The sequence below is a fragment of the Branchiostoma lanceolatum genome, chromosome 3 (genome assembly GCF_035083965.1).
Source record: "Branchiostoma lanceolatum isolate klBraLanc5 chromosome 3, klBraLanc5.hap2, whole genome shotgun sequence".
Classification (NCBI taxonomy): Eukaryota; Metazoa; Chordata; class Leptocardii; order Amphioxiformes; family Branchiostomatidae; genus Branchiostoma; species Branchiostoma lanceolatum.
In genome coordinates, this window is record NC_089724.1 from 6,037,750 (window position 1) to 6,060,670 (window position 22,921).

Below are 22,921 nucleotides of genomic sequence, written 5' to 3' on the forward strand. Positions count from 1 at the left end.
TAGGGTTAAGCCACACATTGCATGAAGTACTAAATCTTAAAACGCTACCAAAAACATAACGTTCTTGGCAAAGATATTAATGATGAATAGACCATCGCTGTGTCGAATGACATTTTGAGACGTTCCGAGGCCCAAATTGCTGTGCTAGGGTCCCGATATCATGTTTTGAAGACTGTAAATGTCTTTTAGCTCTTGCAGTGACCACGGTTATATGCCATAACCTTGGTGAATGATATACATTTACAAGTACTCAAAGTACTATTCTATTTCAGGGCCATTGTGGTCTCCGTACGGTGACCATTGGAAGGCGCTTCATCGCTTCACCATATCAACACTTCGGTTCCTTGGTATGGGGACTGTCATTTTAGAAGAGAAGATCCAGGAGGAGTTTTGTCACTTCTGCAGCGCACTGCGACTTCTAGGGGGGAACCCTGTCGACATCAAGAATCTTCTGGAAAATTCTGTGTCCAACATCATCTGTTCCATGACGTGGGGGAAGAGGTATGAGTATGGAGACCCAAAGTTTGTTCGTTTGCAAGAAATTTCTGAACGTCTCAATATGTTATTCTATGAATTCAGCGTCTTGAACTTCTTCCCTGCGCTTCGCTTCTTTCCGGGCTTCAGAAAAGCGCACCAAGAATGGATGAATCTATCAGAGGAGGTCTTCAACCACAGCAGAGAGTACATTGATCAGCACGGAATTACACCACAAGGCGATGTCCGAGACATTATTGACGCTTTCAACAAGACGAAACAGGAGAATCCAGGCTTTCTGTCTGACGCGACTCTTCTGAGTTTACCCTCTGCTTTGTTTTCCGCGGGAACAGAGACAACATCCAATACCTTACTCTGGGGCCTTTTGTACCTCATGGCATATCCTGACGTACAGGAAAAGATACAAGCCGAGTTGGACGAGGTTGTCGGGAGGTATCGTCCTCCGGCCTTCAACGACAAGACCAACATGCCTTACACTTCAGCCACCATCATGGAGATCATGCGGATCCGCCACATAGGGCCAATCCTTCCACATTGCACTTCCGACGACACAAATCTGCTTGGATACGACATTCCTGCAGGCACAACCGTGTTCTTCAACCTGTGGGCCCTCCACATGGACCCGGCACGCTGGCCTGATCCAGACAAGTTCGATCCGACCAGGTTCCTGGACGAGAGTGGACAACTACTGGCACATGACGCCTTCATGCCGTTTTCTGCAGGTAACATTGAATCCAATTGCATTACCTTGAGCATGGATCATCGAAAACGGCTTATAAATCTTACATATGAAAATGCATCTACCCATTTTTTTGTTTAATCACCCGTTGAAAGAAAAAGGGATTATATATTGCGTGGTTACCATTCTATTATAATAGTTACGGCTCGCTCCTATGGTAGCTTCCCGATCAAATGAAAGGAGGATCGAACCGGGGCTAGAATAGAAATGAAAAAAAATAGGTAACCACACCAGATCAAACAAATACAAGAAAAACGATTTTTTTAATTCCCCCTGCTGTAGGACATCGCAGGTGTTTGGGTGAGCACATGGCCAAGATGGAGTTATTCCTCTTCCTCGCCAGCACGCTACAACAGTTCACTTTCAAGTTGCCAGTGGGCGCAGTGCCTGATCTCCACGGCATCTGTAATGCCTTTCTTTCTCCCCGCCCGTACGACCTCGTCGCAATCATTCGGGAGTAGTTAAGTACGACTACAGGCATCCTTCCGTCTAATACACTTGGTCCTCTTAAGTACATTCTGATTAACGGGTACATGTGCCGGGCAGACCTTCGTAATCAATAGCTTATTGGTAGAAAAATCGCAACTAGCACAAATCTTAATTGAGTTTGAACTATGAGTAATCATTAAACAATATCTAACACGTATGTTAAGAGCATTAACTAATTCGCATGTATCTAAGAAAACTCCTAATCGTTTTTTGATTCGATTAATATAGATGAAAACGTTGTGAGGAGTAATCAGAAATGTATTAACCGCAAGTTATCATTTAGCAACAATACATGGAAAGATTACTTTATTTTGTACTTTTGCTGAACAGATTTGTACTGATACTGAGTCAATCCATCACTGGTTCTAACAGCTCTATTGATATCATTTTATGTTATAGGATAATTATAGCAAACAGGACGTTGTGAAACATCCGTGTGTAGATCATGGTACTGGTGTTACTCAATCCATAATATTATCCTGTTTATTGTTGTGATCAAACATTTGTGGGAGTAAGAATATGTTAGCTCTAACTAACCAAAAATGAAATAATACTCTCACATCATCATGTTATGTGCATCGCAAGATCAATACCTTTGTAATAAATGAAAAGTATTGATACTCTATATGTAAGAATATTGCATTTCAGTAGTAGCTAGGTCCTTGGTGATTAAAATCATTCAAGAATACATCAAGTTATTTGTGTATTGTTAGCAAACTGTAAACTATTATAACATTATTCGGAAGACTGGCACTACTTGGCTGGTATTTCTGCTTTGTACATGTAGGGTGGAATGATATTAAACATGTCACCTGCAAGTCCGACTCTATTTCAATAATTGTATGAATACTATATACTGTAATAGTATGTTGTGTATGGTCTTGGCTGTTGTGTGGAAAGAATAGTGACCTTTGAGAAACTTAGTTACAATATATCTTACCATTATCTTTAGTACAGTACACAGAGAATAATGACCTGAACACAGACATGATATGTATAGATGGGGTCGGGGTAGGGTTGAATCCATTGGACAAAAATGACGGGAAATGTATAATTAAAGAGCAATTAAAAAGTCCCAAAACAATAAAGGAAAAACATTTTATTCCCTTTTTCGACTTAAAAATTAGGAAATAAAGCCTTCCATTTTCATAGATGAAGCCCCTTTGGAATGTCAGGTTTCACCTCCATTATTTGTGAAACTGAAAAGTATTTTGAAATATCCTTCTTACACTCAACTATACTTGTGGAATGGACTGCCCTCTAATGTCCAATCTTCTCTCACGATCAGCATTTTTAATTATGTTAGATACACTACTCAACAGACCTAGAAAACACTCCAATTTCTCTCATAGCTATCACAATCTGAGACTTATCTGACAAGGCTTCTTCTAAACTTGAGTCAAACCACCATTTATTTCAACACCATTGTATTTTTTATACAACATGTAAATGTGGTTATCATAGTGAAGCAACTAAACACTACCTTCTACACTGTGAACTTTATATTATTCAAAGGAGTACTCTATTATCATCCCTTTCAAATAGTGTAAACCTATACCAACTTTAAGACAGTACATTATGTTCTTTGCTGCCACAAAGGTCTATGTCAGTTTCACATTAAAAAAACAACTTAAGCATATTCGATGTGGTCCACACATTCATTCACATATTTTCAGTTTCTCGTAACTGATAGATCACAAACTAGTATTGTTCCCATTCATTTTCTTAATCCACTTAACACGTGGGATCGTCCTTTTTGCCTGATACTCATTAACATATGTGAATCAAACACATTGAAAAAACAACTGCATCAGCTGTTGTTGTACACGGCGTGTCTTTAGTGCGCTATAATCTATTGATGGCAGTAGTTTGCTGAATTGAGCATATATATGTAAACGTCGTATCCATAGAAAGATAATTCTGTCAACAAAAGGACACAAACTTGACCTCTGGACTACTAAAATGTAGGTCGAAACTTTTTAAAAGTATAGCCTGCCTTTAATTCCTAACCTTGGTGCAGGTAGCATATAGAAATACCAGACTGAAAACGAGGCAAGCGAAGTAATCTATATGTCTACTGAGACTTAAGCTTGCCGCCATTTTTGTAGCAAATTTTCCTACAGACGAGAAAACAGCTGCACCACACGGTTCCAATAGCAGCTGAGCAGACGGCCAGCAGGAACGCAGCCACGTCCAGCAGGTAGTACTGGTACCACGGCAGATCCACGGCGCGTGCGCGGAGATGGGTTAGTCGGCCATGTTTGATGGCGTGTTCTATCCACCAGACGGCCCGCTCCATGGGCGACTGGGGCTGGTCACGGTACAGACGGGACAGGCGAGCTGCGTTCTCATGGTAGCTTTAGAGAGGTGTAAAGTAATAAAAACATATAAATTGATATACCATAATAAGCTTCAAGGGAAAAATGACGACCATTTGATCATTGGTTGAAGTAACGAAAATAGCACGACAAATATATACGTATACAGGAAGGCATGTTGTCATAAATACCAACGCTTAAGTTTGGATCTTATACTATAACTAGAGTTCCACGAACACATTATCTTCGCCAAATAATCAAGACTTATTGTGGAGAGTGATTAATATTTACATCCTTATCACCCCCTGCAAACTTGATCATACACCATACCGTTTGAAAGTTAAGGGGGGGGGGGGTGAGTCCAGTCTAGATAGGGATAAAAATCATTTGGTGGTACAGGAATAGTATATGTGTATAGTGTGTTTGATATATGTTATAACTGGTCATCAAAAAAAATTGAAAGTTATAATTAGATGGTACAGTCAATATATATGACTAGAATAAATCTTTATTCCATATCATACACATTTTGCAAGACATAGTACATGTCACTTTTCCATACGGTGCTAGGTAATACCTAGAAGTGGTGCAGTTTTGGTGCAGTGAACTCTCTGAGCAGAGGAGTGGGTCCGGGCTGGTTATTCACATGTTTTTAGGTGTTTTGTTAGGCTTTCTATTTTGTTCCCTTTCCGTTATGTCTCCAACCGTGTGTTGGACAAAAATGCCGAAACTGAACACTTTAAAAACCAACCGGACCCACACATCTGCTTGAATTGTAGTGAGACTGCCCCATTTGTTTATTTATGTACCCCATCTGTTTATTTATACTTCTAGGCAGGGCCTTCTGCTGGCCTGTTTCAGGAACACTGTCACATGTCCCATTATGGAATGTGATGGATTTACAATTATCCTTACTAATTATGCAGATTAGCTTCTGTTTTCTATAATTAGACATCGATTGTGTAAAGCACCATCTGAGCTCTCTACATACAAAACTTCACGACAATCTCTTCACCCCTACTCAGGTAATACGTGTCCGAATGTCAAAACAAAAACACCCACTGCAGTTCTAAACAAGCCGCTAAGGGTCCAAACTTACAGAACTTACTTCTTGTGGCATGAACTATTTACCACACAAATATCATGACCATAGCACTTTCAGAAAATATGCCACTAAATTTTGAAGCTCCGCTACAGTACCTTAGGTACCCGTTAGAAGGCCCATTATCGAACTTGACCTTCCTTTCCGTAAACCCTACCCATTCACTAAATATCATACAGATCCATCAACAGCTCCTTGAGTTATGTTGTCCACAAGACTCCACATACAAATACACATCCACACAAAGCCCGCTGTAGTACCGACGGAAAATTCCAGGAGAACCATTTTTAAACTTGACCTCAGTTTTCACAACATCTACACACCTGCAAATAATCATGAAGATCCATCAACGTTTCCGTCACTTTTTTTGCCTACATACAAACGCACAAAAATAAAATTCCGCTGCAGTACTGTTGAAAAACGCAAGGTAAACCATTTTTGAACTTGACCTTCCTTAGCACAACCACTACACACCTACCAAAAATCAAAAGATTCATCAAAGGTTTCTTGAGTTATGCTCTTGACATACATACAGACCCACCAAACAGCTGGCTCAACCGAAAACATAAACTACCCCGATTACTATAGTACTCGGCGAAGATAAATATCAGGCGTCATCATCATTAGGCGTAATACGGAAAAATCATCAATGTCCACTAAACAATTTTGTACGGATTTCTACTCACTCTGTAATCAGTTTTGCTTTATAAACACCTCGAAGCTGAAGCAAAATTTGTTCGATGTACTGTGCATCATTTCTGTAGCATAAGCAGTAACGCGTTACCTGTTGTTGGTGAGAATATGAACAATGGCCTGGTACAACTGGTCCGTCGTGACTGTGCTCAAGTCTAATTTCACCCCCAGTCCCCTGGCCACGACCCGAGCGGCGTTCCCAGGTTGATCCGCAGTCAGTGGCAGACAAACCATGGGCACGCCGTGATGCAAGGCCTCGTACACACCGCTGGACCCAGCGTGCGTGATGAAGACTCTGGTTTTGGGATGACCTTTAGCAAATCGAACAACGCAAACAAAGTGCAATTTGCACAGTAAGTAATACTTTGTGACATTGTTGTTGTTCTAACTCTAAATTTCATCGACTCGCATAGAAATGACCCACATACAGTCATTTAGTTAGACGTAGACATCATTTTGGAATCACTTGAATACTTTAGGAAACTAGCAAATCGAACAACAGAAAGAAAGCACAATTTGCACTGTAAGCGATACTTTTTAACATTGTTGTTGTCCTCACCCTGATTTGCATCGACTCGCATTGCAATAATTTACATACAGTCATTTCCTTAGACATCTTTGGGGAATTACGTACATATTACGTACTGAAACTAAAATAGTACAATTTCATATTTCTTTTCTTTTAATTACATGTTGACATCTTACTGATAGACCAATAATGATTTTCCCCTCTGTGTGAACCATGCCTACTGTATCATTTTTAGATTATTAATCAAACTTCGTAATCAGATGATCGTAATATTCAATATAGAAAGGTCACACTTGTGAGCATATATACCATATTTCAATCCATCTCCCTCTTTATGCAAAATGAACGGTTCGTTTGAACCTTTTTTTTTGAGAAATGTTCTATTATTCTACCAATGGAAACGTCTCCGTGGTCGTCATCCTTCTGACGCCCAATTGACTAAGTATCTATTTCCTTTCTCTGCATACCTTCTCTGAAGGACTAGACAATAAAAGTAGCAAAGGCCCTCATTTGCATGATTTATTTGTAATTATGTCCACATCTACTTGATGCTGCAATAATGAAATCTCCATAATTAATCATAATGAAGTTATAGTATTTTGCCATTGATTATACAAATTAGGTGTTCATTTGCAAAATTGATATCTATCGATATTCCTCTCTTTCTCGGTTACCTAAAAAAAGTATGTCACGTGTTTGAGAGTCCTATGTCATAGAGAATGCCATAAAGAAATATCAAAGCAAAATGCAACTATCCAAAGCATAAACAAAAGAATTTTTTTACCTACCTAGCAAGTCGTTTTGCGGCAGCCAGGCCAGCATTTTGATGTTATTGCTCAGACCGTTGGGCTTCTCTCCCACGTACCGCCACACCACCTTCTGTCGGAGTCGGGCGAAAGCTGCAGTAAAGATTTCTCTCCTCTTCGACGACATTGCTTTCACAACTGTTCCAAAGCTGACAACTATCACCCCATCGTCCCCAGCACTCTGGTAGAACGACTCTAATACCTAGGCATAAAAAATCACGCATATTTAACCTCTGATCAAGTCAAAATGTCATAACTGAGTGTGATGTTATTAGTCAATAGTAACGATCAACCGTGAAGCGATGTTTTAACCCTTAGCACTCTGAATTCTATGAAGTAGCCGTTTTGCACCCAATTTCTTATTTGTTTCAGTATCAGGCAGAAAGGAGAATGTTGCGCAGTCGTAGATATTATTTTTGAGAAAATAGTATTAAAATCGAAACCTTTGATACGAAAATGACAGAAATTACAGCAAGGTCGCATGTCTTAAAACTATTTAGTTCAGTCTAGCAACAGTATCAATCTGTCGCACGTTTTTCTTTGGCTTTAAGCTTTGTATAGCTATATAACTATAAGGGAGATATATTACTTTTGCGACCTGAAATTTGGTACTGGGCAAATTCCGTTTCTGGTGCACACCCCGGTATAGTGCGCGTCAAAAAATGGACGAAAGGGTCTGGAGGGTCTTTGTTTCAGTTCAGAATTTTTCATAATGTGCTTTGATTTAACATTGGATGCTAACATGGCTGAAAAGCGTATGAATATATATACAATCAGAATCAACAATGTAATTAAACTTACTTTAGGTAGTGGAGAGACTGCACCGATGTGTAATCCACCGATCTGAACCATGTTGGGCATGGAGGGACCTGGGAAGTCCAGAATGTGGTCGAATTGACGCAGCCACAAGTCCGTCTTGGACACGACGCTCTGGATGGTTTCTTTTTCATTTACATACTTGCGGACCAGTCCGTCATAAGTGTTACTCGCAAGCCAATCCGCCATCATGGGAGCAAGAGTAAAGAAGACGACGTTCTGTACTCGCTGTACAAACGTCATGTGGTCGGTAAAATCAAACCCAATAAATGGCATATAAGACAAACCGAGCGGAACACCTGTAGACGTCATGTCGAAAAAATAATTATCACCACGGTTGATGGCGATATAAGGGACTCTGGCGTCCAAATGTGCTGCAAGTATGGCGCCAATCGGAATGCAGGAGTCGAAAACAATAACACTGTATTGTACTGCTTTCAACCGACTCATCATGTCAATGTCCCCTAGTAGAAGGTCACAGTGTTTCGTTATCAAATTGGATATATCGATACCAGCTTTTACATATCCGTAGACCGACCTCTGTGTCATATTTGAATGGTTGCGGTCAACCTCTCCATTCCCCAATGCACTGGTTCCTTGGTCATGGAATGTCTCAAACTTGAAGTCGGGCCTCTCCGCACGTCGTTTCTCTGCGATGTCTTCTGGTACAACGGCCGTGACGACATGACCCCTGCTGACTAAAGCTTGTCCGACCTTCGCTAACGTGAACCAGTGGCTCTCAGCGCATGGTGTGGGTACTAACAGAACGTTCTCTCCCCGGCTTCCATACCGAATCAGAAGACACAGAAAAACGAACAGAAGACTAAAAGACTTCGATTCAACTCCCATGTTGTTAGGTCTGGTATTCCGCAATCTTTTTGATGAACGCGGATAAAGGTCAAAGATGTTCCTCACATATGCAACTGCAAAAACATGTACAGTGGATTATGATAACGATGATGTACAGTTTTAATGCAATCTATGTTAAGGTCCTTATATCAAGAATGATTACAATGATTTAAAAAAAAACCCATCTGCATTTCAAACCACTATGCTAAATTGTTTTAATCACTCACTTTCAAATTTTTTTGGGTCTAAAACTCAAAAGCAAGGGATCATTTCTTTACTGTTGAAAAAGAGGAAAGGCGGTCAATATAAAGATCCCAGCATTTTGGATAATTGGAGACCATTAACACTGCTTTGTTGTGTTTTTGTTTTATCAAAATGATTAGCCCTTAGAGTAAGAACAGTTACTTAGTATAACTGATGTAATTCACAAAGACCAGATAGGGTTTGTAAAAGGGACATTCATTGAGGCATGGGGATAATATAACTAAAGATGGATATTAGATTTGTTAGATTACTATAAAAAGGACGAAAACCCTGGCCTGATTTTCGTTTCGGATACTAAAAAATCTTTCGACACCATACAATGGGATTTTATCATAAAAGCGCCGGATTTAAAAAAAAAGATTTTGGCCCACAGTTTATATCCCGGGTTAAAACACTATATACTAACATCACAAGTTCGGTTTTAGATAATGGATAAATATCACATTATACCGTGGTGTCAGACAAGGTTGTCATCTTCGTCCATATTTGCTCATCATTGCAGTTGAAATGCTAGCCATACGAATTCGTTACAATCAAAAGCTGATTGGTCTTTCCACTTTTGTGGAAAAAATTCACCATAATATTACAATATGCAGATGATATGAATTTCACCTTTGCCCCTAATTTAAAATCGTTTGATGCTCTCCTTGAAGATTTAGAATATTTTTCATTGATTTCTGGCATTTCTTTAAACTTTGAAAAATGTAAAGTAGTTAGAATCGGATCTTTAAGAACGGTAATTTCATATTGCCCACCCGCCCATCTACCTAAATATTCAATTGCTAGATGGAGAGGTTAATATGTTAGGGATATATATTCCAAAAGGCTATATATTCCAAAATGTTGTGGACTTTTTTTTAGCCTCGCTTGACTAAGATAGACAGACTTTTATATCCATGGAAAGGAAACATTTTGTCTTTGCTTGGAAAAATTACAATTATGAATTCTATAATAATCCCTTAGTTTACGCATCTCTTTCAGATTCTCCCTAATCCAGATAGATATTTTCTAACGAAATGAAAGGACATTCTTTTCCTTTATTTGGAATGGTGGACCAGAATGAATAAGCAGAAAAACATTATACAACTCAGTTGAAAATGGTGGACTAAATCTCAAAAATGTACATGCTTTTTCTCTTACCTTATCTTCGTGGATCCCGTAGAATCAGAAGTGACATTCTTCTTAATGCAAGAATATTTGTGCACCTAGTGATATGATTCAGTTCTTCAAGTGACTCCCCTCGGTGCTAAAAAAAAAATCTGAACTGCCCTGGGTGGGGCTGACTGCGACGTGTGGCTGCTCAACCAGAGACGCGAAGACCAGTCCAACGGGTTTTTTCCATCGCCTGAGGGGAGGGGAATTCTTGACTCTCGAGATCCAAATCTCTGCCCAAGGACGTCGGAACAACACTTTAAAAACAACAGATGTCTCAAATCTGAGTGCTGGCAAGGTCATATGGTTTGCATTTTGCGAAATTTATCTTTAATTTTGTATCGTTACCCCTAAATATCCCAGTTAACGAAGAATGGAGGGGAAAATGTGATGCGTCTGCTTGGAAATTAAACATATCTCATTTGGGTTTGCTGCCGCACCCATGTAAACGGATTAACACTGTGGCATTCCACTATTTCACCTGGTACCAAGTGGGTGAAAATTAAGCTGAAGGGATTGTTAATGCCGGAGCAGAACTCAGTGTTTTCTCAGACAGGTAAGCGAATTTACAGAGTACGGGTTCTAGTATCATTCCTAGCAAAACCAAACTAAACGGTAATGTTCCCTATCAGCATCCGTAACCTCTACTTCTCCTGTCAGTTAGTCCTCAGAGTAATTAGATCTGATCGGGTTTTTAAAGAAAACCCGTGCAGTATTAGGATACGAAAAATCACTATTTTGCTCCGTTTTAGAATCCTTAAAGTATAAAGTTATTACGCAAATGTGTTGAACAATGTAAATGTCAATACCATAAAGATTTTAGCATTTTTTTAATCTCCATTTTTTGGTCTAATATTGCTTTAATTTGGTTGCCTTTAAGGATTCAAGAGGCCTGAATGTTGGGCGGTGGGAGGTTCTTAACAATGTTATACCAATGTTACAACGAAATCACCAGTCATTGTGGTATGATCGGCATGTAACACGAGGTCATTGTGAAATCGTATTAGAATCCGTTTCCCAAAATTGTCATTAAACTGTAATTTCCTAAAAAATTTAGGCAATGCATCCCACTTGTATTACATGTATTTGCCTTAAAAGGCGAACACTGCATGCTGTAAATGGCAATACCTAATGAAATGTGTTCCACAGAGCTTGACAGCCAACCTTACCTTCTCAACGACATGATATGTGACCACCAAATTTGCAGAGCATTAATGAGTGGTCATTGTAGGACACAACATACAGTAACAGGCTTCATTAGCTGAATTGCAGTATTATACACATTTAAACGTAATCTAAAATCAATATAAGATACATACATAAGCTAAACAAAACAAACCTTACAATACTCACTTTATAAAAATAGAATGGCGTACAAGTAAAAGTGACCATAGCTATCTATAGTAAATTATGAAGAAAAATCTCTGTGTCTGGAGTAGAAGCTTTGTGTGAGGAAAAAATAAAATTCATATAAAGAATCGAGATAAGATGTACCTGGGTCAGATATATAGTTCGTCATCTTTTTTTGGGGGGGGGGGACATGGACTTTTAAACGCTCACCTCTAGAACGCCAGTTTTTGACAGGATGTTTTTATCATTTACTTACATAATTCTATCACTGCGCAAATATCTATTTTGTTTTTGCTTTGAAATTTCCCTTGCAGCTCAATACCATCTTACTATTGTTGTGGATTTTCTTTAGCACTGTGTAGTATTCGTGAAGCCTGCCTGTACTCTGATAGTGCGTCCTAATCCCTAGCATAGTTCGCTTCGATCAGACCATCTGTCTTGCTAGGACAACCGAAACAAATGGCCGCCAAATCAGACGACCCAAGTGACCGCGACGGACAAGGAGACGCAAAGAGGCTGAACTGTATCAAGAGGTGCAGTAACGTGTTGGTGTCAGTGCTAGAAGGCTTCTTCTACAGGTAAGAATACTGTAAATGCATTTCATGTGGTTTTTATTTCGCACTAAGGCAAAAATGGAGTGTTTGCGGTGGCTTTAAGTTCCCGGCAGCGTTATAGTCACATACTGCTGCAGTATTGGACAAAAATGTTAGTGGATTTAAGTTTGCAGTGAAACGGTCGCCGCAAAAAACCCCGAACATAAAACCACCGCGAACATTTCTGCAGTACCCTTACAGTAACCTTTAAGAAAATTTGCAAAGATTCAAGAACCAACTTATCATCTTGTCAATACTAGTCGGACACACGTAGCTCCAGATACAAGCCTGCAATTTGCTGGAAGAGTTTTCAGAATTGATGTTAAAGATTTGAACAACTTGCAATTTTGTAGGCAACACGAAATCCAGGCTGTGTTACACGAACAACGATTAAATCAGGCAGCATAAAAGACTGGCTTGCAGTTTGCTACAACAAAACAAACCGTGAAATAAAATTTAGAAAAAAAAACAAGATTCCGTAGGAGAATCTTGAACGTTCCTTAAGATAAGTATGGCGTTTCCCTAAGGTATAGGTGTGCTAAGATGTTTGGTATATTCTCTACCAGTAACAATTTCTTTTATTATCACAACATGGCTACTACCTCTCAGTCAATGGGAGCCTTTAATCACGGCGACTATATCTCGGTAGTGTAGAAAAAGTTTGGTGCAGTGAAAAAGATGTGGTATTATGAAATGATCATTTGCATTACATGGTGGCATTTTTTACCCATTTTTCATGGTACAATACTTTTCCTGTGCCACTGCTAAGGTCTGTCAATACAAGATCTGGGTCACTATACCAGGTAACTGCCAAGGGGATTAGAGGAATAAGACTCAAATAGACCCTCATTGTTTGATTTACATAAGGACATTAACAAAAAACATCTTCACGGTAGTAAACGAATCAAATCAATAAATAGATAATATAGTAATAGCCTGATTGAATCACGCTTGTGAGGGGCCATTGCAGCCCCGGACAGTAAGTGTTTGCAACAATTTCAAAACATTTAATGTGAAGGAAAAGCATTAGTTGCCAAGAAGCATTCAAACTAAAAGTCAACGTTAACAAATCTGTTTAAATGGTGACAAATTTTAAATGGAATCAAACTTTTCAAAGGGAACAAGTGCAATACCGTCGACTCAAACCGTTCCACCTGAAGTCTAATGAAAAAGTCTGACAAAGGAGAAAATCGCTGTGCTCTAACAGGCAACGACATGTTTAAATGCTAACAAATGCAGCAAATGAAAAAAAGGTCTGTATTTGGACAGAAAAATGGTTTCTGAATTTTCAAATGATTCTCCAAAATGTGCTTGTAAAAAGCTTATTAAAGTTGGAATGGTAGACCCAAGATAAGATGAATCATAATATGTTGCTCTCAAATCCAAAAAATATAATCAACAGCAAATCAATCAAAAGTCTAATAAATAACAAAAGGCAATAAGATAGAGATAGGTAGAAATCATTCAGCTGATTAAAAGATTCTCATTTCATGGAAATTTATTTTTATGATAGGATTGTCATAACACCTCATACTCTGTGCACTTGCAGCATTGGTAGTGTTAGCATTCTCTGTAGAAATGTGTAACCAAAACCAGGTGTGTGTCTTATGCGTTCGCCATTTTCATTTTCTACGCGATTTTATAGTCACGTGGCCCCACTTTATTGTATTTACTTCCTGTTGACAGATTAGGTAAGCTGGTGTCCGAACACCCATGGCTGACCATCCTGCTGACCCTGCTCTTTAGCGGCTACTTGAGTGTCGGGATGGTCAAGTTCCAAGAGGAAAGGCGGGATGAGAAGTTGTGGGTCCCGTACGGGTCACAGGTCATCGTGCACCGGAACTGGATCAACGAGAAATTTCCGGCGAAATTCCGCTTCCAGTTCCTGCTGATTGAAGCCGACAACGTTCTCGAGCCCTCGGTGCTGCAAGCTGTAAGGCAAACCGTTATTTAGTAAATTGCGACTCAAAAATACATTTTTTTGTGACGTCTCAGGGGCGAGCGAAATGTTGTTGTATTGTGCTTAGTTGCACAAATTCTGGATATTTAAGAGTAAGGCTCTATGTTGTCCAGGCATTGGAAGTCATCATCTGTTTGTACCCGGAAGTAATGTGCCCGACTAGGTTTGTAAATAGGCCTTAGCTGTGATAGCAACACGCAGTAGCCCGTTGTTTGTATCATATCTCCGTGCTTATCATCATTATTTTTTTAAAGTTCCATTTGGTTTTATTGTACGGTCGATGTTGGGACACTTCCCTTTAGTTTTATTAGTGAATTTGAAAGTCGTTACAAATTGTACCTGCGATCTACATATTGATGTAATGTTACTCTGTAAACTTTAAATAGAGACTATTATTCATAGTACTAAAGAGTGTGTCCTCATGATCCTCACCCTGACGCTTAAAAATGTAAAGTTGCCTGGCATACACGGTAAGTTTCACCTGCAATGACATCTTTTAGCAAATAGTGGAGAACATGTGGGCATTTCTAGCTCTTAACTATGACTTTACGTCCACTTTCAAAGCGCTATGATACCTGTTATCAGTATTAAAAAATGTCCCATTTTTAACAGATGCTTTCCTTGGACACATCAGTCAAGAATGTATCAACGGACGCCACAAACTGGACATCGATATGCTACCGGTAAGCCAAACCTCGCTTATTTATGCCGTGCAAAATGGACACTAACGTGTTCAAAGTTGTTTTACAGTCGATGGAAACATGCTGCCGTGATCATATTTCAATAGAGAATGCGCATCAGCACCCTCATAGATTAAACCAGATGTCAATACTTGGCAATACAAAAAAAAGAGAACAAATTGAAAAAAAAAAAGATTCAAGAAAAGAAGATTGTTGGCCCAGGAAAAAGTAAGTAAAACTTCTTCCCGAGACTAAAAGCTATCTGCTACTCAAAAGCACGCTGATAGCATGCTCCAAACATAATATTAAAGTCAGACTTCCCGCTTCAACAACACGCAAAACTGACCACTAAGCTATTTTTTTGTATGACACCTATCGACAAGCTAAATACCATTGCAATCCATTACAACCTTTTTGACTTAGTTATGCCGTAAAACCAGAAACAGACAAGCAAAACCTGATGCACTACCGAAGTCACGAAGACAAAACCTTTCAGGCTAGGTGAAAGCAGTTGGGATACATTCTCTTAAAGTGTTTGTACATTGTATTGCATTTTTTACAGCATTGGTCCTAGATGCTGGTCTAGTAGTTTACTGGAATTGTGGAGTTTCAACAAGACTACCATCGACAGCCTGTCTAAGCAGGACGTCCTGGACAAAATCAACGAAAACAATCTCATAAGGTACGCTTGCATTCTAGATATTATGCAGCAACATTGGACTAGAAAAAGGATATTTTCGGTGTCATTCTGTAACAACAGAAAGTCTTATCTATAAGCACATATTAAAGCACGTTTTGAATGAACCTTTACGAATGATTTAAAGTAAATATCTGAAAGTATCAAACAATGTCCAGGGTCAAAACATCGATGTTGCTCATATTTTGCACAGTAATAGTACTTAGCACACAACCCCTAGAAATAGCTTTCTTTCTGCCAAAAATCATCGTTGCCATTACAACAGTCCAGGCAAATTTTGGGGCAATTTTGACAGATTATTGCTCGTCATCAGCATGGCTATTGACAAAGTTTAGGACGCAATATAAAATCACCACTGAATGCTTTAAGGTATCGAAAAATACAAAAGATATCATCAAATCAATCCCTAAACTTGTACAAAGAGGTGTGAAGTTGATGTAAAATGAGTTTCAGCTCTTGATCAACCTGAAAACAATTCGATGTTTTGAAGCTGAATAAATTAGTTTTTTGCCTAAATATGAGGAGCTATAAGTCTCAAAGTGTAAAATATTTCAGCTTGAAATTTATTACATATAACGATACATAGAATATTTATCACATGAATCCTTGCAAAGTTTAGGATTCATTTTGTTATATGGTGATTGCGTCCTAAACTTTGCCAATTTCTATGCTCTTGATTGTTGTCAAATTGGCCCCAAAACATGCTTAGGCTGTTGCCATGGCAACGATTGTTTTTTTTCTTTAAGGAAAGAAAGCTATTTTGAGGGGTTGTGGGCTATGCTATTACTGTGCACAATATGAGCCAAATCGACGTGTTGATCCTGACCGCATTGCCTGATCCTTACAGACATTTGCTTGCAGAACTCATGAACACCGATACCACCTTTATCGAAGTATATTTCCTCTAGTCCCCTGACGTTCCGACCGTACGATGTTGAGGCCGTGCTAGGGAAACTCCTGCGGGACTCCGAAGGCAAAATTTCCGGCGCCAAGGCCACAACTATGCTGTACGCTGTGAAGGATCAGAGCGTCGAAAGACAGGGAGAATGGGTAAGATCATCTGGCTATGATATACAATAATCGTATAAGGCAAAACAAAATTAAAAAAAAAAACGCTAAAGAAAAGGACAAACTAAAAAAATACCCACTTCACCAAAATACATTTCAAATAAACATGTAATGACAACAGGCTTTGACCCGCGCGCTATCACACATCTATATATGCATCAAACAATAAACTACCCAATTTTTGCCATACATACAGATCCATATCGATGTATGTTGTACTCGTAGAACCTACAGAAAAAATTCAAAATTATCTAATGGGTATATTCTATGCACTACTCAATTTGACAAAACAAGAAACAAATCTTGTGTGAAATTTGACTGAAATATAACATTCTTGTAGGTGAGCGTTATACTAGACACATTTTCTTCACTTAGGGAAGACAAAAATAAAGCCTCATGCAAGAATTGGCATTCATGGATTTTGCTGAGTGTTTCTTGATTTTTCTCGAATTTTCTTTATGTAAGAAAATCGTTCTTTCATCAGAAAAAAAAACGAGAAAACAAAAATAAGAAGGAAAAACATTTTGGCACTGCACGTAACTGAAAGCACGCACATGTTGTGTTGCGTTACAGGTTGATGATATCAGACTTGATTGGGAGACGGAATTTCTGGAAGTAGCCCTGACAGTGAGGTCAGATTGGATCACCGTGACACCCTATTCTGCAGAACAAAGGTGCATAGAGCAAGTTTAAACTTTTCTCCTTTTTTTCTTTCAAATTCTATTTATTACTCATCCTCTTTCTTTGTTTCTTCTCCCACCGATTCTTCGGCTGGACCATGTTTTAATAAATCGCAAACCCACTTTTCATTAGTCAATGCGTCAAACCTCCATTCTTGTACGTAGAAACATATTTATATATCTATACAATAGACATAACTTACCATTTATGGCATGGTATCTTTATATTCCCGTGCAATCCCGATTGCATGAATTTGCACTTGATACAATTATTATGTTACCTCATTAGGTTGTCTCAACTCAATTTTAGGTCACTAGTTACTGCTTTTTCTCAGGTTGTGTTTGGTAGGCCTCCTCGTCTCTTTCGGGATTTTTTATTCAATTAAAAGCATTTTTAGGATACTGTATTCCTAAATTCTATGAGCGTTTCTAGGTAATTTCATTCGTCCTTCTTTCCATTACAAAGTATTATTTTATCGTCAGCTGGATCGACGAATCACGGGGAACTATCGAGAAGAACCTGAACCTGTTGGCGATCGGATACGTCATCTTGCTCGGTTATGCGACCCTGTCGTTGGGCCAGTTTAATTGCACTGGGCAAAAGGTATTTGATTAGAATCATTTGGGCACTACATAGAGGGTATCATACATCTGGTGTCACCATCTTGAATTCACTGCTCGTGTCACTTGACCCAGCTCCAGGTCCAACAAATCTGAAAAGCATCGTGTGTACATCACCCCCCCCCCCCCCACCGTCCTCCATGAAAAAGCAAAAGTCAAAAATAATGTGCGTCGAAGAGAAAAATATCTTCACAACACCAATAACGTAGAGGCTAGATTACGTCATAGTGAAGTGACTGCAGGAATCGATTTTTTTCAAGATCTACGTGTCGTTGACTGGCATGGTCTGCGTGGGGCTGGCAGTCGCCGGGTCCATTGGAGTCTGCTCGGCGGTAGGAGCTGCATATGGGCCGCTTCACACAATCCTGCCTTTCCTCATCCTTGGTATGTGACTTTTCTTCAAACAAACACCCCTGATCGTTAAAAAAGCTGATAAGGGTCACCAACTTAAGTTACGTCTTTCTGGCACAAACGACCTACTAATATCAAAGAATGGTGTACAGAACACGAGATATAGATGCAAAAACGGGAAGTTCTGCTGCCAACAAATTGACGTGACAATCTCGTGTGAATGAACATGTGATTACAGCAGTAAGAGACAACCAATATGATCTAAAGCTTCAAAATGGTCGAAACTTGTTAGAATCTGAAAAGATTAACAGGTAAATTTCGGCAAAGCGCTATGTCGGAGGTGCATTGTCTTGGGTTTTGAGTGCTTCGGTCGTAATTACAAGCTAGCAGAGTTTCTGTTGTGGGGGTGCAGCTCCGTATAGTTTTCAGATACCATTAAAGGGGATCGTGAGGTTAGATCTGAGGTTGTTGGCAATTTTTCTTACTATGTAGAGTTAATCAATGTAGAATAAATAGCATTCGTGCATTTCCTGCAGCTTCAGCTATAAACGCGCCCATGTCATCATCATTCCAGGGTATCATCACTCCTTTGGAGGAACCCCTCCCTTGTCAGACTCCAAGTTTTCCTCTGTCGAGCGGTTCTTGGCCATGTAGGGCCCAGGTGTTATTTTCTTACATCTACTACCAATGTATTTTGTAACCCATGAATGAATCCTTCAGGGGCCCATATCTGCTGTTAATGTTGATCAATGTTGTTATAGGTATCGGTGTTGACGACATGTTCGTTATCGTGACTGCCTGGAACAACCTTTCCCCGGCGGACAGGAAGCGGGACAGACGCGAGCAGGCGGCGCTGGCGCTCAAACACGCGGGCGTCTCCATCACCGTCACCTCCATGACGGACGTGGTGGCGTTTGGCGTCGGAGCCTCCACGGTAGGCATAATTTTTGGCGACGCCTCAGGGGCGAGCCAAATGGTTACAGTATTGTGTGCAGTCTGTAAGAATTCTAGAAATTGTACAGGCATTTGTCAAACGGTATACGGTATGTCGCCTGAAACATTTAATAGGAATTTTTCCACAGGCATTTGTAGTCTATTGGTATGTTAGGATGTTAGCCCCCCATGACCTCAGGTCCAGGAATGGTGGAATGTCGGTCATCAATGCACCTTCTGGTATGTAGGTATGTAGGTCATCTAGGCCCCCTGAGATTACACTGGCATGTTGTCAAAGTAGGTAATCCATGCAGTCTGGGATAGTACACTGATATGTTTCCGAAGAACACACAAATTCAGTTCTTTCTCATTCATATGTGGTGCTCTGCAGAGACGTCACGATATCAAACTACCAACGGATAAGATAAATCCCAGTCTATATTGAGAAGTTTTAATTGATTCTATGTGCTTGTATTGTTTGTAATGCGCTTGTATAGCAGAGCCCAGTGGTCAAAGTCCAAAGCAAGTCAGGTTTCCAACATATTGAAAATTCCACAGCTCATTGGTCAAAACCCAAAGCAGGCCAGGTTTCCAACATGCTAAAAATTCCACAGCCCAGCCGGGTTAGAGTCCAAAGCAGGCCAGGTTTCCAACATGCTGAAAATTCCACAGCCCAGCCGGGTCAGAGTCCAAAGCAGGCCAGGTTTCCAACATGCTGAAAATTCCACAGCCCAGCCGGGTCAGAGTCCAAAGCAGGCCAGGTTTCCAACATGCCGAAAATTCCACAGCCCAGCCCGGTCAGAGTCCAAAACAGGCTAGGTTTCCAACATGCCGAAAATTCCACAGCCCAGCCGGGTCAGAGTCCAAAGCAGGCCAGGTTTCCAACATGCCGAAAATTCCACAGCCCAGCTGGGTCAGAGTCCAAAGCAGGCCAGGTTTCCAACATGCTGAAAATTCCACAGCCCAGCTGGGTCAGAGTCCAAAGCAGGCCAGATTTCCAACATGCTGAAAATTCCACAGCCCAGCTGGGTCAGAGTCCAAAACAGGCTAGGTTTCCAACATGCCGAAAATTCCACAGCCCAGCTGGGTCAGAGTCCAAAGCAGGCCAGGTTTCCAACATGCTGAAAATTCCACAGCCCAGCTGGGTCAGAGTCCAAAGCAGGCCAAGTTTCCAACATGCTGAAATTTCCACAGCCCTTTGAAACTACAGCAATGCCCAGCATATGTTACTCGATGGTCATGATGGTGGGTGAGCTCTTGAGACAGCCGTGGAAGACTTCCATAAATTTTTTTTAGAGTAACATGTTGTGTCCAAGAAGTGTTCTGTGCCCTGTGCAGAAGCTTTGTGTAGGTCCCATCCTGTCCTGTTTTTGAGCTAACAGGTAAGCGTCCAAGTTTCTGCACCGTAGAGTAGTATCGGTTCCACAAGGGTAAGAGAAACTTGTACCTTCAGTTTGTTAGAAATGTTAGATCTCCAGATTTTGTCCTATTTGTTGCTTGCTTCCCATGCTAGGGCTTTTCTAGTTTCGAAGTCTGTCTTCGAGCACATGATGTAAGAACCAAGATATTTGAAATTATCTACTCCTTGAATGAGTGTCCCAGACAGGGATCTGATTCAAATTAAAGTGTTCCAGAAATGTTCCTAATGTATTTTGTATTTGATTCATTACAATAAATCCCACTAGGATGCAGATTTTTCCAGAGATTGCAGTAGAATTTTTGCATTTTGTATCAATTCAGCAACTAAAGCAGGAGGTTACATTCCAACAGGTACACATTCCTGATTCCGTTAACAATGCGATCATCCTTATGGCTAATACTGTAAATGCATTTTTAAACTTAAAAGTTTGCATGGTTTTCATTTCATGGTAGGGATAAAATGGAGTGTTCGCGGGGGTTTTAACTTCGCGTTTGAAACAATATCAGCGCTACAGTCATAGATGGTCAAACAGTTTCGCGGGGGTTTAAGTTTGCTGCATTTGCAGTAACCATTGGAAATGCTCCGGAAGTTCTTTTCGTACATTTATATCTAAATAAAGGCGCATATACATGTATGGGAGTATATGAGACACAAATACACGTTCCCTGTTATATATTGTGTTCTAAGATGTTCTTACTGACTTAGAGTTTATATTTCTAATCCCAAAAGAGTAATTATATAGTACCCAAGACATACTACTAGTACTTTGGGTACGTATTGACGGGGGGGGGGGTCATTATACATATACACCGAAAATATGTAAACCACTTGACACATAAATTATAATCATCAAGGTACCTGGCAGCTAAAGCTATTACACAAAATCTGTCACAACATTTATAGTTCCTATTGATCTTTCTACGAAGATGTTCTTACAGACTTGGAACATTAATATTTCTAATAAAAGTTCTACCATTTGTATACCTTGCACATGACTATTTGACTTTCTTTTCCAGCATACTTTGTGACAATACAAAAAAACTCTTGGATACTCCATTCCCACATAGCTTGTCTCATGAATAAATGCTGGTCTGCCAAAAGCCAATCATTCATCGATCAAGTGCAAGTCGATATAGACCATCGTCATTATCCACTTGTTTGGACATTCAGTATGAACAACACCAATATACAGTGCCATAGACTTGATGCATTTGCACATCACCCACAACAACAACCGTCGCCATGGCAATGTCTTTTTTCCATTGCCAATCTTGTTATGTGTGTGACGTGCTTAGAATAGGCACCCTCCTGTAGCAGGGTTGAATCGCTCGGCAACAATGCCTCCAGCATCGACCATGCTCTTCTGGCCTAAGGTTTTTAAGGTATTGGTGACGTTACTGACAGTTACTCATAAATAATTAATAGGCTAGGCTTATTTGGCACAAACACCATTATTTTGTTCTGAACCTCAAGTAGCGAGTAACCTGATTGGCTGATAGCTTCCCAGCGACCTTTGTGGAATTCCGTCAATCCCATATGCCTGGGTTGGTATGCGTGGAATGTTCCACGCATGCGTAATAGTAACCAGTCACAGCTTCCATGGGAGGTCCAACAATAAGTAGACACATTCCAACCATTAACCACGTGGCCTGACACCTAAGTTGCAATGTGTCAAAATAGTTTTAAAATGTTGATCACCACTTACATATAGCCGTGGCAGTACGTTTTATTTCCCTTCTTGTTAGATACCTCTTGGTAGGCAATAATGTCTCTTAGGCATAAAAGGTATACATTATGTCATAGAGACATGCTTTGTTTAGTTATTGAATACATTCTAACATCACATACAACAGATCCTGCCAGCCCTGCAGTCGTTCTGTATCTACGCGGCCGTCAGCGTTTTCCTGGCGTTTGTGTACTCATGTACACTGTTCTTCGCCGTGGTGTGCCTTGACTTTCAGCGGTGGGAGGTAAGGATATCAGAATCTCGCCGTTCTAGCCTGAAACTCTGCCGTATTTTGCAACAGGGCAAAGTTGAAAAATGCATGCTATTCTCTTGATAACAAATGTATTTGCCCACAAGAAAGTGTTACAACAATTCCAAAACCAACGTTTTTCTGTCTGTTACCTTTCTCAGGGCAATACTGGCCTGTTCTTGTGAGTAATGCAGCTAGGTTTCGGTGCTAACAGTTGTTGTCCCAAAACGCAACGTATCAGCTATAGATATACATAAACACAGTGCAATCATAAACGTACTGTATTTACATATATACAATGATACTTAGTTAAATATTATCCAGTGACTTACAAACCTGA

The 22,921-nt window shown here is 39.9% G+C and overlaps 3 protein-coding genes across 3 annotated transcripts in view; 2 read left to right on the top strand and 1 right to left on the bottom strand.

The window, feature by feature from the left end:
- The first annotated feature begins 290 nt into the window (after positions 1-290).
- Positions 291-2,541, top strand: LOC136429867 (cytochrome P450 2J1-like). Its single transcript, XM_066419946.1, has 2 exons — positions 291-1,217; positions 1,517-2,541. Exons 1-2 carry the CDS (start codon positions 350-352, stop codon positions 1,693-1,695), a joined length of 1,047 nt encoding a protein of 348 aa, XP_066276043.1. The 5' UTR covers positions 291-349; the 3' UTR covers positions 1,696-2,541.
- LOC136429866 (UDP-glucuronosyltransferase 2C1-like) lies at positions 2,531-8,896 on the bottom strand. Its single transcript, XM_066419945.1, has 4 exons — positions 7,973-8,896; positions 7,154-7,373; positions 5,928-6,147; positions 2,531-4,080 (listed from the first exon to the last, which is right to left on the bottom strand). Exons 1-4 carry the CDS (start codon positions 8,834-8,836, stop codon positions 3,798-3,800), a joined length of 1,587 nt encoding a protein of 528 aa, XP_066276042.1. The 5' UTR covers positions 8,837-8,896; the 3' UTR covers positions 2,531-3,797.
- Positions 8,897-11,973: 3,077 nt separating this feature from the next.
- The window catches only part of LOC136429251 (patched domain-containing protein 3-like), a 30,843-nt gene continuing 19,895 nt past the window's right edge, over positions 11,974-22,921 (top strand). The window contains exons 1-10 of the mRNA XM_066419114.1: positions 11,974-12,180; positions 13,882-14,128; positions 14,768-14,838; positions 15,398-15,482; positions 16,427-16,582; positions 17,174-17,274; positions 17,764-17,884; positions 18,162-18,285; positions 19,014-19,186; positions 22,459-22,575. Coding sequence (XP_066275211.1) covers positions 12,062-12,180; positions 13,882-14,128; positions 14,768-14,838; positions 15,398-15,482; positions 16,427-16,582; positions 17,174-17,274; positions 17,764-17,884; positions 18,162-18,285; positions 19,014-19,186; positions 22,459-22,575 — 1,314 coding nt within the window. The 5' untranslated portion in view covers positions 11,974-12,061. The remainder of the gene's footprint in view (positions 12,181-13,881; positions 14,129-14,767; positions 14,839-15,397; positions 15,483-16,426; positions 16,583-17,173; positions 17,275-17,763; positions 17,885-18,161; positions 18,286-19,013; positions 19,187-22,458; positions 22,576-22,921) is intronic.

What these genes read in the sequence shown, in the direction of transcription:
- LOC136429866 (XM_066419945.1), bottom strand. Translation starts at nt 8,836, where the DNA reads ATGGGAGTTGAATCGAAGTCTTTTAGTCTTCTGTTCGTTTTTCTGTGT. An exon ending in GCCGCAAAACGACTTGCTAG is followed by an intron (nt 6,148 to 7,153) that starts GTAGGTAAAAAA and finishes GATTTGCTAAAG; the next exon opens with GTCATCCCAAAACCAGAGTC. An exon ending in CATATTCTCACCAACAACAG is followed by an intron (nt 4,081 to 5,927) that starts GTAACGCGTTAC and finishes ACCTCTCTAAAG; the next exon opens with CTACCATGAGAACGCAGCTC.
- LOC136429867 (XM_066419946.1), top strand. Translation starts at nt 350, where the DNA reads ATGGGGACTGTCATTTTAGAAGAGAAGATCCAGGAGGAGTTTTGTCAC. An exon ending in CTTCATGCCGTTTTCTGCAG is followed by an intron (nt 1,218 to 1,516) that starts GTAACATTGAAT and finishes CCCCTGCTGTAG; the next exon opens with GACATCGCAGGTGTTTGGGT.